The 13,768-nt window shown below is 51.4% G+C and overlaps 1 protein-coding gene across 2 annotated transcripts in view; it reads left to right on the plus strand.

The window, feature by feature from the left end:
* Window positions 1-13,768, plus strand: part of TENT4A (terminal nucleotidyltransferase 4A) — a 41,564-nt gene that overhangs the window by 25,225 nt on the left and 2,571 nt on the right. For both annotated transcript variants that reach the window (XM_031443060.2, XM_064479392.1), the window contains exons 4-12: window positions 447-567; window positions 2,573-2,680; window positions 3,845-3,973; window positions 6,298-6,511; window positions 8,401-8,527; window positions 9,154-9,254; window positions 9,828-9,994; window positions 10,441-10,599; window positions 12,390-12,554. In XM_031443060.2, coding sequence (XP_031298920.2) covers window positions 447-567; window positions 2,573-2,680; window positions 3,845-3,973; window positions 6,298-6,511; window positions 8,401-8,527; window positions 9,154-9,254; window positions 9,828-9,994; window positions 10,441-10,599; window positions 12,390-12,554 — 1,291 coding nt within the window. The remainder of the gene's footprint in view (window positions 1-446; window positions 568-2,572; window positions 2,681-3,844; window positions 3,974-6,297; window positions 6,512-8,400; window positions 8,528-9,153; window positions 9,255-9,827; window positions 9,995-10,440; window positions 10,600-12,389; window positions 12,555-13,768) is intronic.

A 13,768-nucleotide genomic window follows, 5' to 3' on the forward strand; every position in this document is an offset into this window, starting at 1 on the left:
TTTACATGCACTGTTTATTAAAAGCTTATTTTTCTCTACCCCACTGTTAACACTTGGAGACTAACGAGACCATAATCTCAGGATTTGGGTTGGCATTGGCTGGGCAAGTGGCAAATTGAGCAGATTCTACATGTCTGGGATCTGGGGTCAACAAGAGTGACCAAGTGGTTACAGCACAGACATGAGGACCAGGCGACCTCAGAGGGCAGGTGCCTTCACCCCAGTCCCCCGTTACTGTGTGATATGGGAGACTCAGCTGTTCCCTTTCCATCTTTGTTGCAATAGTGCAGGACCCACGTGTTCTCTTGCTGAGAGGAGATGCTGGATGGGATAAGATACGCCATCGGAGGAGCTGCAGGCCTGTGCGTGATGCTGGTCACCCCAGACATGCGTGTTTCCATGTGGGGAGGCGAGCAGGGGGTCACACTCGCTTTTTTGCCTTTCAGCGACATCGACTTGGTGGTCTTTGGAAAGTGGGAGCGCCCGCCTCTGCAGCTGTTGGAGCAGGCCCTGCGGAAGCACAATGTGGCTGAGCCGTGCTCCATCAAGGTCCTGGACAAGGCCACGGTACGTGCGTGCGGGCCCCGCCCGGCCGCGCGGCCCTCTCACCCGCGGTGGCCCGTGGCCCTGTGGGGTTGGCTGGTAGTTTTTAACGGAAGTTACTGGTCATGTTTCTGAAGACTTCCCTACTTCTAGTGTAAGTGTGTTTGTATTTTTTATAGTAGGATCACCACCTGAGGATGTGTTAAGAGTGTGCAGTACGAGTTGTGAGAGCACTGACCTATGTGATCGGGTCACCTTCTGTGAGGGTGTGTCGGGAGGGGATGTTAATATTAGAAACGAGGCACGTTCAGACGCTGCCCTTTCAGCACGTGGCTGAATGATGTGAGCTGTGGCACTTACTATACAGATGGAGATTACCGTTTGCTACTTCAGAAAGAAAAACCTGTCCCCTTTCACTGTTAAAAAATGTACACGTGTGAAAACCGTACTTCTCTTGGGGAGAAATTGGAGGATGAAGCCGCTTTTGATGTGTGTGTCGAGTGTATCCAAGTCTGGGTGACAGACAGCTCAGACTGTGCTCCTGGCCTGCTGTGTGATGGTGATCAGACCTCAGCCATGCCGTCTGTGGCTCTGCCGTTTGCTCCAGCGTGTTGGCCTCTCGGGGACAGTACAGTGGGTGGTGGTCTCTGACCAGGTACCCTTGTAGAGGAGCTGAGGAGGCCCAGCTGGATCGCCCGGGGGCCCAGAGCTTTCCGGAGGCCGGACTGTGCAGAGTGGGTGTTACAGGAGCTGCGTGGTCACGTGGCTTCACTGCTGGCACACCCCTGCTGCTGCCATAGGTCCCGTGTGGTTGGGGAGCAGTGTCCACCACTGCTCCTGCCCATGGCGCAAGCTGTCGCCGGGCGGCCCTCCGCTGGTCATGGGTCATGGGCTGTGTTTGAGGAGAAAGCTTGTCTATTTTGAACCACCACCAAAAAATCAGTGTTGTAGTATTACTTCTGATCTCCAGAATGTGGGAGTTCAGCCTGTGAGTGTGTGTGTGTGTGTTTTGGGGGGAAAGCCCACCACTACAGAGAAGGCGGGGTGTCGTGGCTGGGATGGTGGCAGTGGGGTTCCTCCGTGCGGAACCGGCCACATCCTGGAGGGTGGGCGCTTGAGCTGTGTTCTGTGGGAAAGAAACTTGTTTTCTCTGCCCAAGTCTTGGTCCACGCTGGCCATAGCGCCCCCTGCCTGCTGGTCTGGGCGTGTCCTTGGCGGCATGCCCCTGGTGTAAGTTTAGAGCCCAGATGGGGTGTGCACTGAAGAGCGTGTTCCCGCGTTGACTTCACATTTTAAACCTTTCATTAGACCTGATTGTTTGGTGAAGGGAATGTCCCTTTTTATTCCTTGGAGGCAGCTTTTCTTCTGAAAGAACACATCTCTGTGTGGGGGAGTGGTCTGAATGGGCAGCTTTTATGAGGCTGGTTTTGAGTGCCTTTTGGTGATAATTCTTGTCAATGAGAGTATTTCCAAAATAGCCTTTCATTCTGATTTTCAGGGAAAATTTTTTTAAGTTAAATTGTCTTTAAGAGTGAAAACCCAAAGTAGAGTTGTTCTCAGAGAAACATCAGTACAAAAAATTTTTAAAAATGGCTTTGAAGTTACTTTGAATGGCTTTCAGAAATCCTAGCAAAGGTGGTTGCTAGACAAGCTCTTCCCATCACTGGGCACTCGCGGTGGGATGGGGCCTTAGCCAGCTTCCTCTCGTGGCGGGCAGGCTGTGAGCCCAGGGCTTGTGCAGAGTGGGTGTTTGATGCTTGGTCCCCAGTGAGGCGCTCGTCGGGCCAGCAGGGCTGGGCAGAGGTGAGCACGAGCTGTTGTCAGGACTGGGAGGTGGCCTTGGGGACTCATGGGGTTAACGCTGGCCAAGTCCCTTGTCTCCTCATCCTTACCGTCTGGAGTTCATGATCTCTAAGCTTCTTGGGTGAATAAGGGGAAGAACCCTCTGTACAACCTGGGAACATTCTGATGCCTGACCATGGAAAATATTACCTATTAAAGCATGATTTTCTAAATTAAATCTTTGCAGGTACCAATAATAAAACTTACAGACCAGGAGACGGAAGTTAAAGTCGACATCAGCTTTAACATGGAGACTGGGGTCCGGGCAGCAGAGTTCATCAAGAATTATATGAAGGTGCTGTCATCTGCAAGTTAACACAGTAAAAATAAGGGGCTTGTTATGTGGGTATCATTTTTCTTTTAGATGTTAAAAAATTTAAAGTACTGATAGTCTTTAGTGAGAGAGACTGTAACAGTTGAATTTATTATAGGATGTTAGTTCTAGCGATGCTTTGAAATTACATAGCTGTCTTGCAGATTTGCTTTCCTTGGCTAATCGTTTCATACACTTGAGCATTATTTTAGAGAGCTTTGTTGAAATAGTCTTTTTAGTTGTTACGCAGTGGCCATCCCTGTAGCTCAGTGTGCCGATTTACAAGTTTAGTTCACTGCAAGTTGAATGCATCATAGTGGCGTTAGATTTGCTTAACTGTGGATGGTCTCGGTGTCTGAGGACAGGATAATGGACTTGTTTGTTGATGGATTTCGGACTCTGACCAGGTGCGTCCAGTTAAACAGAGAGTCCTTCCCTCCTGTTACAATGGAAGTGATGGGACAACCCTGCACCGTCACTGTATCCGGCCCCTTCCCACAGTTTCAGGGCCTTGCTCTCCAGTTTTCTCCTTTCCTCTGCACCATCAGGCTTGTCTGAAGGATCATCTCTGCCCCAGCAGAACAGGAGAAACACTTGAAGCTTCCACGCCCCACCACCCCCTTCTCCGGCCCCTTGGCGTTTCCTTGTTCCCACCCCGCCGCCTCCACCTTGTCCTGCATTTGGTGATGCCATGTTCTGCTGCCTTCCCGTCTCACGGGCTGTCCCCCCTCCACCTGTCTACTCCTCTCCCGGGTGCCTCTGAGCAGTGGCTGTTTGCACACTGGTTCTAGGACCTTCCCTTGCCCACTGCGCCCCCGCCCACAAAGCTTACGCGTGGCTGTAGCGAGCAGGGAGCTCCCTGAGGCGGGCCCTCGTTCAGGCCCAGCCCCTGTTGGCCTGGGGTCTCCATGTGGCTTCCCCTCCTCATCCCTGCTGAACTGTAACCTGGAGAGGGGCTCCCCAACCAGACCTTAATGAGCCCCTCAAGTAATTCATTCTCAGGCTCCTACAGTTTGAGGATGATCGGCCTAGAGCCTTGGGAGGGGCGCAAAGTCCGTTTCCTGTCTGCACATGCAGTCTGCTGTGTCAGAAGTCTTCAGAGCTGCGTCAACTAACAGGATGATGTTTTTCTTTTGCAATTTACAGAAATACTCGTTGCTGCCTTACTTGATTTTAGTGTTGAAACAGTTCCTCCTGCAGAGGGACCTGAATGAAGTTTTTACAGGTGGAATTAGCTCGTACAGCCTCATTTTAATGGCCATTAGCTTCCTGCAGGTGAGTGTGCTTCCTCTTGAGAACCATTGATAATGAGACTCGTGCAGGAGTATTTCTTCCTGAGGTTCTGATCAGTCTCTTCATGAATTCAGTTCCTTGCTGTCTCTACACGGTTCTGTTTTGGTGTAGTAGAAATTGACTTTTAATTTTCATGGTAAAACTCTGTTTTGAGCAATATTTTTTTCCTTTTGCTCATTTATAGCTTTTTTTTGTATCTGATTTAACTGGTTCTATCATTTAATAGAATATTGATCTAATCTTAAAGAAACTCTTTACGTGTAGAAAAATTTCATGTCTTGATAGACACTGAAAAACTTTTTCTTGGTTCTTGACTGTGATTTATATTGAAAAATTTGTCTCAGAAAAAAAATTGGGTGCCATATATGGTAAAAAAAAAAAAAAGTACTGAAGAGACCCTTTTTTCTCAGTGATTAAAAAAACCAGTATTTTGTCTATAATTATATTGCCCTTACTTTGTTGAGTGCCACGGAAAAACTGTCAGTAGAAAACCTACCTGAGTATTAAATGCTGTATTAAGCTATACTTACACTATTTTCACTTATAAAATAATCTCTAAGTTAATTGCAACGTTAATTATCCCGTTTATATTTACCTGTATGAAGGAGTCTCTGTTCTTTACAGAATCTGGCCTGTGTTTTAGCTGCACAGCTCTGTTCCTCAGTGTTTATCATTAGTTTTGTCTTTGTGGTTGTGCTTAGGGTTTTATGTCCAGAATTGGGTCGTTTTTCTCAGCATCACTAATACCTCTGACGGCCAGTGGAACTCTGGCCAACCCCTCCCTGCCTGATTCCCCGGCACATCCTTGCACAGCGGCTCTGAGCACGGGCAGCAGAGCTCCTCGTCTGCTTCCTCACAGCCTCAGTCCCGCTGCCTCGTCCTCTCTTCTCACCTCCAAGACGCTGCCCTCCTGGTCTTCCCCAGTGTTTGGACGTTATTTTGAACTAAACACAACCTTATGTTTTTTAAATTTATTTCCTCCCGTTGTCCTGATTTGAACTATCCCAGTAGCCTTGTAATCGTGCCTCCTTTCACGTGCACTTTGCTGAGCTCTGGGCCAAGCGACCTGCGGAGGCCACACCAGGCTGGGTGGGTCACCACTGGCACCTCATGTCCCTTGGTGCCTCGTCCTCTGCCTCACAGCTGTGACCATGTGGCATGTTCCTTTCATGGCTGATTAGGGTCAGAAGGCCCACGCTTGTGCTGGGTGGGCTCTCAGGCAGTTGATTTTGACTAGAAGGCAGGGAAGGGGTCAGGAAAAAGTAGGAATGCTACCCTGAGCCTTGGGAACGTCTTCTGAACCCTGAAAATACCTGCAGGCTTCAGAGGCCATACCTCCTCACGGAGCTCTGCGTTAGGAGTGCTTCCAGACACGGTCCTTCTGCTGGGCTTGTTGTTCGCATGGACCTGACCGCCTTGCCCAGGGCGGCGCCGTGCAGTGTACCTTCCTGTGCGGCTGCCAGGGCTCCCGGTCCACTCCTTCCAGCAGGACCGCCGCGAGCCACGTGCACCTGCTGAGCGCTGGCCACGTGGCTGCCAAGGCCAGCGAAGTGAACGTTTAATGTGCTTTCATTCATTTAAGTGTAAATAGCCACACATGGCTCGTGGCCATCACAGTGGGCAGTGCAGGTCTGCGCTGCTCAAAGTCGTGGGCCTCTCGGATCCATGACACTTGGAGAGGTCAGTAGATGGGGGCTTCAGGAAAGCGCAGTGTGGAACCGAGGTCAATGCTAATCTGCATGCAAGGCAGGGATGTAAGTTTTGCTGTAAATATGACACAGCGCTGATTACCTTGCATGGTTAAAATTAATCCTTTCATGTGGTTTTATTCACAGTGTGATACTGGTCAGTCTCATACTGCCCCCTGTTGGTTGTATGTCAGAGTAATGGAATTAAGATCTGAATTTTTAAAATTACCTCCACCATCTAGGTGACTAAATTGTGCAGAATATCATCCACTTATTTATGGTATTTGGGAATTTATGATGAACCAGATGTCTGTGTTTGTAGACAGTTGCTCTGTGGATTAAGAACGTCAAAGAATTGAAGTATAATTTATAAATCCAGAAAGGTTCGTTCCTTTTGAATGCTCTTGATTGACACAGGATATGTCAATCAAGAGCTCTGTTAGCGCCTGTTAGCACCTGGCTCTGTTAGCACCTCCTGGCAGCGCCAGAGCTGCTGAGCACCCGAGGGCCACCCTGGCCGCCCTTGCAGAGGCCACGAGGTAGTGGGCTCCGCCACACGCGGGCATCTGCAGGAAGCGACTGGGATCCATACAAACTGCAGGTGTGTTGTTTTCACAGTTGCATCCAAGAATTGATGCCCGGAGAGCTGATGAAAACCTTGGAATGCTTCTTGTAGAATTTTTTGAACTCTACGGAAGAAATTTTAATTACTTGAAAACTGGTATTAGAATAAAAGAAGGAGGTGCCTATATTGCCAAAGAGGAGATCATGAAAGCCATGACCAGCGGGTACAGACCGTCGATGCTGTGCATCGAGGACCCCCTGCTGCCTGGTAAGGACGCCCCGCCACCCCGGCCCCAGCCCTGGGCACCGCGCGCACCTGCCGGCCCGAGAGCCCAGGGCGTCTTTTGGTCTGTTCTGATGCAGGTTCCCGTACTAACAGGCTTAATGGCTGTGCATTCAGAATTCCCTATTGATGCTTCTTATTAACTTACTGTGGAAGTAAATGTAGAAAGTGAGAATTAAGAAAAAAAGAATTTTTTCTGACTAGAAAAGTATTCCATACCCATCATAAGCCATCTGCTTCCCAGCGGTTTGTCACGTGGAAAAGCCAAGCATGCCTTACTTAGTCCCTTCTGATGTGGTTTTCTCCAGTGTTTCCTCCGTGGGTATTGACAGTTCTCACTGCCTCCTCATTATCTAGGTAGCGTCACGTAATACAGGCAGATTTGCAGCTTGTGATTTTACCGGACAGTATCCCTGAACCCAGTGTCCTGCGTGTCCGGGGCACGTTCCGTTGCAGGGGCTGCCGCCTTGAGCCCGGGGCCGTGTTCCTGGTTTTATTCCTTTCAGCATATTTACCCCCACAAGTTTGGTGACAGCCTTTTAAATCTTTGCCTGTCTGATGAGACCACGCAGTGTACATTTTCATTCAGTTTACATTTCTTTACTGACAAGTGAGGTTGAACGCAGGGCTCCTTATCAGTCCCACAAATGGTTGTTGAGTGTCACTGAGGTGACACTATTCGTCCTGTTGGTGGTAAAGTCAGTGACACTGTGACAGGGACAGAAAGCTGGTGGGGAATGTTGGCTGCAGGTGCACTGCTGGCTGTGTTTCCTTCTGTGTGAGTTCATGTGCTTTGTCCGTCCGTCTGTGCAGCTCTCACTGACCTCAGGAGGCCCCTGTGTGTCCGGGAAGCCTTTCTTTGTCATCATGCTGCACTTTTGTCTTGCATCTGTATTTGTTTTTTTTCCCTATTGTTTAGCTCATACATATATATATTTTCAATATCCTCAAATTTAATGATTTTTTTGTTTTATGGCTTCTGGGGTATGAAATTTATTTCTTAAAAATATTTTGAAAGAAAACATACTGACTGTTCTCTTCTGTTTGTAAACGACATGGTCCAAGCGGTTGCTTTCTCAGCAGTGCTTTCCCGGCAGCCCAGCAGGACAGCTTCTCATCGCTGACTTGTCTGTGTTGGATCAGTTAAACGGCCGTCAAGTCCTTCAGTGTTTGCTGAAACACACTTGAAAATGAAAACCCACATAGTCACTGGGTTTATAGCATTAAATCTGGAAAAGAGAGAAGTTCTTAGAATGTCTCCTTAAAAAAGCCCTCACCTACCTGAACTGTGAGGCACGAGTTATGTGTAAATTACAATTGGAAACTGCTGTTCTTAACAGAAGTCAGCTCCTGGACTGTGGCCCGCTTGGTGACTTCAGTGACAGCTTCGTTTTATTTGCTGTCCACCTGGTCCTCAGCACCCTGAAGTTCAGCCTGGCACGTTCTGTCCTAGAGGCGTTGCCCTCCCGGGTCTGCCCAGTGCTGAGCGAAGTCAGGGGCCCCAGGCTAACTGGCCCCTTGGGCAGGCTGTGACTGTCTGATTTAGATTGTACTTTGGCTTCACTGAGATTTTTGCCACCTGGAGGAGGGGTGACCTGACTGTTTCGTGAACCGTCACTTTGTCTCTGTGAATGACATCTCTGTTCATTCACAGAGGGGGACACTGACTGGTCTGATGACGGTGAGATAGGCTCTCAGCCCGGGAACGCCGTGGGCTGCCCACGGGCTGTGGGCAGCGTGTTTGCTGGTGCTGATCTGGCCGGCTGTGCTGCTGGGGTGAGGGCTTCCCTGTGGCCCAGGAGAGAGGCTTGCCCACATCTGGGAATGGCTCAGGCTCAGATGTGAGGCGTTTTACAGCTGCCTTTCTGTTCCAGGAAACGACGTTGGCCGCAGCTCCTACGGGGCCATGCAGGTGAAGCAGGTGTTTGACTACGCCTACATCGTCCTCAGCCACGCCGTGTCACCCCTCGCTAGGTCCTACCCCAACAGGGACTCCGAGAGGTAACCGCGCCCCGGCCCCGCGGCACTGGCTCCCTTACCTCTGCCCTTTGCTTCTGTGAGGCTTGGTGAGGGACGTGTTGTCATGTTTTAGTAGAACTTGAAGTTACTGGTAAAGGAAGACCTTTCTGGAGTTCAGGATGGTCATCCACGGTCAGGAGCTGAAAATTTCTTATTTGGGGAGTTGACTTTTCTTTAGGGTGTTTGCTTTGGGGAGGTTGAAGCAGGGGGGTAGTGGCGCTTCTGGTAGGCCGTGCAGGCGGCGGGTTCTGAGCCTGGCACCCGTGAGGGACACGGGCTCCCAGGGCCTCCAGCCACGCACCGTGTTTCCAGCAGAGCTTGGGGCCCGGGGTGGGTGCTTGGTGTCTCCGCTTTTGCCCATGCAGTGAGAAGTGGGCACAGGGGACCTCTGGGATCACTGAAGACTTAAACAGTGTTCTGTAGACTTAGGTTCATGGGCTTCTGCGTCAGGGCCCAACTTTGTGCTGTGATCTCAAGGTGTGTTTGGACTCAGACGTCAGCAGTCGTACGGCTTTTGTAAAGTTGTCTTAGCTTCTTCGCCATCGTTCACTAGCACAGTGCTGTGCTGTGTGAAGTGGCCCCTGGTGACCCCCCGTGTCCTCTTGCAGCACGCTGGGGAGAATCATCAAGGTGACCCAGGAGGTGATCGACTACCGGAGGTGGATCAAGGAGAAGTGGGGCGGCAGGGTCCACGCCGCGCCGGGCCTGGGTGAGAGGCGTCTGCGCGGGAGGTGCCCTTGCCCTGTCCCTCAGTGGGAAACCAGTCACACTAAGAAAACAGCCCGTTTTCTGTCAGTTTACTTGAAAACTGTAAGGTGTAGGCTAGTGCTGTCCAGTAGGAATACACGTATGCTGCACATGGAATTTCAAAGTTTCTCGTAGCGGCATTGCAAGGGTGAAAAGAAACAGGTGAAATTAATTTTAATAATACATGTTACTCAACTTAATTCAAAATACTAACATTTGAACAAGTAATTGGTATAAAAAGTTACTGAGATTTTTTGGTACTGCACCTTTGAAATCCAGTGTGTATTTATCATGATCAGGGTCCTAATTTTTAACAGAAACACTTGATCTGTATTTAGATTTCATAAAATTTACAGTTGAAAACTATATCTGTGCTGTTCCAAGCATGTTTAAGTGTTTTCCAGTAACTGGAATGTAATTTTAAAAGTTAATTGAAAAGAAAAGTGAAGTGAGAAGTTCAGTTTGTCGGCCTCAAGGGCAGGTTTAGGGCTCGGCGGGGCCTGCAGGGGTGACTGAGGCTGCGCTCCCTCCGCAGACGACAGGATGAAGACAAAAGAGCGCGAGGGCGACGCAGAGCAGCCCCAGCGCCGGGACCCCGCGTCGCCCTACGGCCCGCGCCTGACCCTGTCTCTGCCCAGCCCCCAGCTTCTGTCCTCGGGCTCGTCCGCCTCCTCCGTGTCTTCGCTTTCTGGAAGTGACATCGTGAGTGTGTCCGCTGGGGGTGGTGGGTGTGGAAACCTCCCGTAGCAGTGAGTTTAAGCGGCTCCCCTCGTTCTCACTTTCCTGTGTGCCTACGGCCACCCCCAGGCTGTACCCAGCCGTCCCCACTCTGCCGTGAGCTTCCGGTGACAGTGGGCGCCAGTCTCACGGGCGTGGGCCCCTCGAGCAGCGGCGCCATGCACGGGGGCTGCCGTGGACTTCCCTGAATCGTTTTTTTTGAAAACTTCTTTGGAGATGAAAGCTGTGGTCTGGGTGTCTCTTCTGCGTTTCCTCTATGATGTTCTTCAGTCTTGATGTGACGCGAAGGAGACTTGTGTGGGTTGGGGCTGCCTGTATCCTTGTAACCTGCTGTCACTGGCTGTGTGCACCGCTGCCTATGGCTCTGTGGGGCCCTGGCCTCAGTGCAGCCCTCCTCCTGCCCCTCACAGGATTCAGACACGCCACCCTGCACGACGCCCAGCGTGTACCAGTTCAGCCTCCAGGCGCCGACCCCTCTGCTGGCCAGCCTGCCCGCCGCCTTGCCTGTGCCGGGCAGCAAACCTCAGCCCGCTACGTCCAGAACGCTGGTCGTGACAACTAACACTCAGGTACGCAGCTGGCCTGTGCCCTCCCAGGTGACGGCCCCGGGACCCCGTCCAAGCTCCTGCATGTACTGTAGGACGGGCTGATCCTTTTGAGTTAGAAAAAGAACTTCAAAACTCTTTGGAGGGTGCGTTTCTTTCTGTGGGAAGGGCTCTTGTGTGGTGGTTTATTGGAATGTGATTCCTCTCGTTCTATGAAAATCCGTGTTGTGGAGGTTCATCATGTTGGTTCCTGGGCACCGAAATGGCTTTTGACAAGGTCCAAATTGTCTTTCTGGAAATTACATGTTGCCCAGCGTGAGACCTCTGTCCTGGGATTGTGTGGGAGAGAGGGGCTCCGATGCTGTCCCTGGGCAGAAACGGACACCTGTCCTTGCTTCCCACTGAGAATCTGTTTGCACTCTTCCTCAGTTTTGATACAAACTTTGACTTTTCCATGTTATTCGTTAGGCGGTATTTATAGGGCTCTTTCTATTAGAATATGTCCTCTTTTTAAAAATATAGACAAAATTTGAGTCTAAAATGTAATTCTAAACATTTAAAATTTTGTATCTACGTCCCAAATGTGTATCACTTGCAAATATATAAAGCCATCGTATTAATTTGCTTTTAAGGTGGAGCCAGTCTCTGCAGCGTGAGTTATAACGTGGGCTTAGTAATGAAAATCCGTGTGCAACATCAGCCCTCTGTCCTGGGAGGCCAGTCTCGGGACACACCCCAGGTTGTGGCGGGCCCGAGTGTAGCTGCCGGGGACACGTAGTGGCGGCTAGCACAGCCCCACCAGACACTGCGTGAGCGTGAAAGGTGGAGGCGGCTGCCCGTGCTGTGAGCTGAGTTTTGCCGCAGGGAGGCCCTGGCTCTGGGCTTCCTCAGGCTCAACTTGTTGGAGCACCGCGTGCGGCTGCTCCCGCGCGGGTGTCGGGCACAGTCCGGGGCCACGTGCTGGGCTGTGGTCCCATCAGTCAGCTGCGCTAACAGCCAGTGAGGCGAAAGCTAAGATCATCCAAGCTCTAAAACAAGGCTCAAAGCCCACTTTCTCATTCTATTTCCAAACTTCAAACATTACTTCTAGTCAAGTGAGTGTGTGAAATCCCACCCGAAAACCGTAGGGGCGCAGTGCCCCATGGGGCTCGCGAAGCAGTGAGGTCACCTGCTCAGGATGAAAGAGGGGGCTTAGAGCTGGGGGGCACGAAGCTGTCAGAGAGCCCGGGAGTGGCTGGGGGGTCCTGGGGCCCCGGGGATGTGGGGAAGGGTGAGGACAGGGTGCCAAGTGTGCCCCGAGGCCCAGCTCCTGCTGCGCCCGTGGCCCTGGGAGGCACAGCCGCTCTGCAGAGGTTTTTGGGGTAAAGGCATATGTCTGAGACGTGAGCAGTGAGGTTCTCGAAGGTCTGAGGAGAGGGCTCGCGCCCGCACCTCCGCGCGTGACGGAGCTGCAATGCAGGAGGGGAGTTGGGAGCTGGAGGCAGTCATCCTGGCCGCAGGCCTGGGCTCGGGGCTCTGGCCCTGCGTGGGCGGTGGTGGCTCTTCCTGGAGATCTGAGGCCCAGTGGTTACTCTGGCGACTGTCATTTTTTTTAATTGTTTGGTCTTCAGAGACTGTTAAGCCTTATGACCTGGGTGACTGGACACCCTTGGCACTGTCCCTGCTGTTGTGAGTATAGCATGTTTCTGAGTCAGAACACAGGTTGTGAGGTGAGAGTGGGCCCACGCTAACGAGCCTGTTTGCTCGTGGCGAGGACGGGGTGGTGTGCTGTGTCGGGTGGTGCCTCATGGATGCCACGGTCCTTCTGCTCCCAGACCAGGTTCACTATACCTCCACCAACGCTTGGGGTGGCCGCCGTCCCCTGTAGACAAGCTGGCATCGAAGGGACTCCGGCGCTGAAAGCCGTCCACCACGTGTCTTCCCCGGCCATCCCGTCTGCATCTCCCAACCCGCTCTCCAGCCCCCACCTGTATCATAAGGTACGTCTGGTCCACCCAGGCCCTGCGCTCCGACCAGGCGGGCTCGTGGTAGGCCGGTGCTTAACGCTTCTCCACCAGAGAGGGAATTCCACAGAGAGATTTTTCAAAGGGAATTTGTTTTCTGGTCATTCAACTTCCTGTTTGCTTTCCCTTGTAAGAAACAAAACTTTACAAGTGTTAGGAAATTATTTTAAAATTTAGTGTTGTTCAATTCATTTCTGTAAACATCTCTCTTAATTCTTCTGTTGCACTCGTTAGCATAGAAGTTAAATTGGAAGTGAAGAATATTTTGACTTCCCACTTAACTGTTAATTTACACGCTAAAAACTTTGGTTTTCAAGAAGCAACCAGTGAAACCAGAATGGTGGCCGTGTGGAGTGCTGTCCCCCCAGCGCCACTCCCTCCTGTCCCCCTGGCATCACTCCCTCCTGTCCCCCCCGAGTCACTCTCTCCTGTCCCCCCAGCATCACTCCCTCCTGTCCCCCCGAGTCACTCCCTCTTGTCCCCACAGCGTCACTCCCTCCATACGGCTGGGGGGGGCCCCCAGGCAGATTTGAGGCCCAGAGGTCTCTGTGAACACGTTTATCCATCGCCCTGTGGCTTCTCTAAGTCCAGATCCCACATGTTAGAAACTTGTGTATCAGGTAAATGGGTCATTATCAAGGCACTGGGCTCTCCAAGCGCCAGGGTATTTGGAAGAACTGTGAGTGGCGTCCTGGCGTGTGGGAGTCCAGGTGTGCTGTCTGAAGGCCCAGTGCCTTCCCCGGGCTCTGATGGCGCTAGGCCACCGTGTGACTCCGGCTGGTGCCCCCGTTGCTTGTCTGATTATACGTTGCCAGTAAGTTTTCGGTCCCTGAGGGTTGGCTCCTTGGACTTAGGACATTAAGTCCTGATAACTTTCTTACTTGGGGTTTCATAATAGAACGTTCCTTCTTGGCTTTGTCCATCCCGTCACAGCCTAAGTGTGAGGCTGACCTTTCGAAGTGCTCAGGATGAGAGTAAGACTTCGCAGAGAGCGAAAGCGCTCTCCCTGACGGTGCTCTGGTTTTGCTCTGAAGCCTTCCCCAAACCAGCTGCGTCTTCCCATCTGCTCTGCGTGGGGCTTGGCAGGATGTGGAGAACGGGGTCCCGCTGACATGGGACCCCTCTTGTGTTTCTAGAATGTCACAGTCAAAGTCGGGAGAAGATTAGGAGAGGGGCCCTTTTATTTCTGT

The sequence above is a fragment of the Camelus dromedarius genome, chromosome 3 (assembly GCF_036321535.1).
Source record: "Camelus dromedarius isolate mCamDro1 chromosome 3, mCamDro1.pat, whole genome shotgun sequence".
Classification (NCBI taxonomy): domain Eukaryota; kingdom Metazoa; phylum Chordata; class Mammalia; order Artiodactyla; family Camelidae; genus Camelus; species Camelus dromedarius.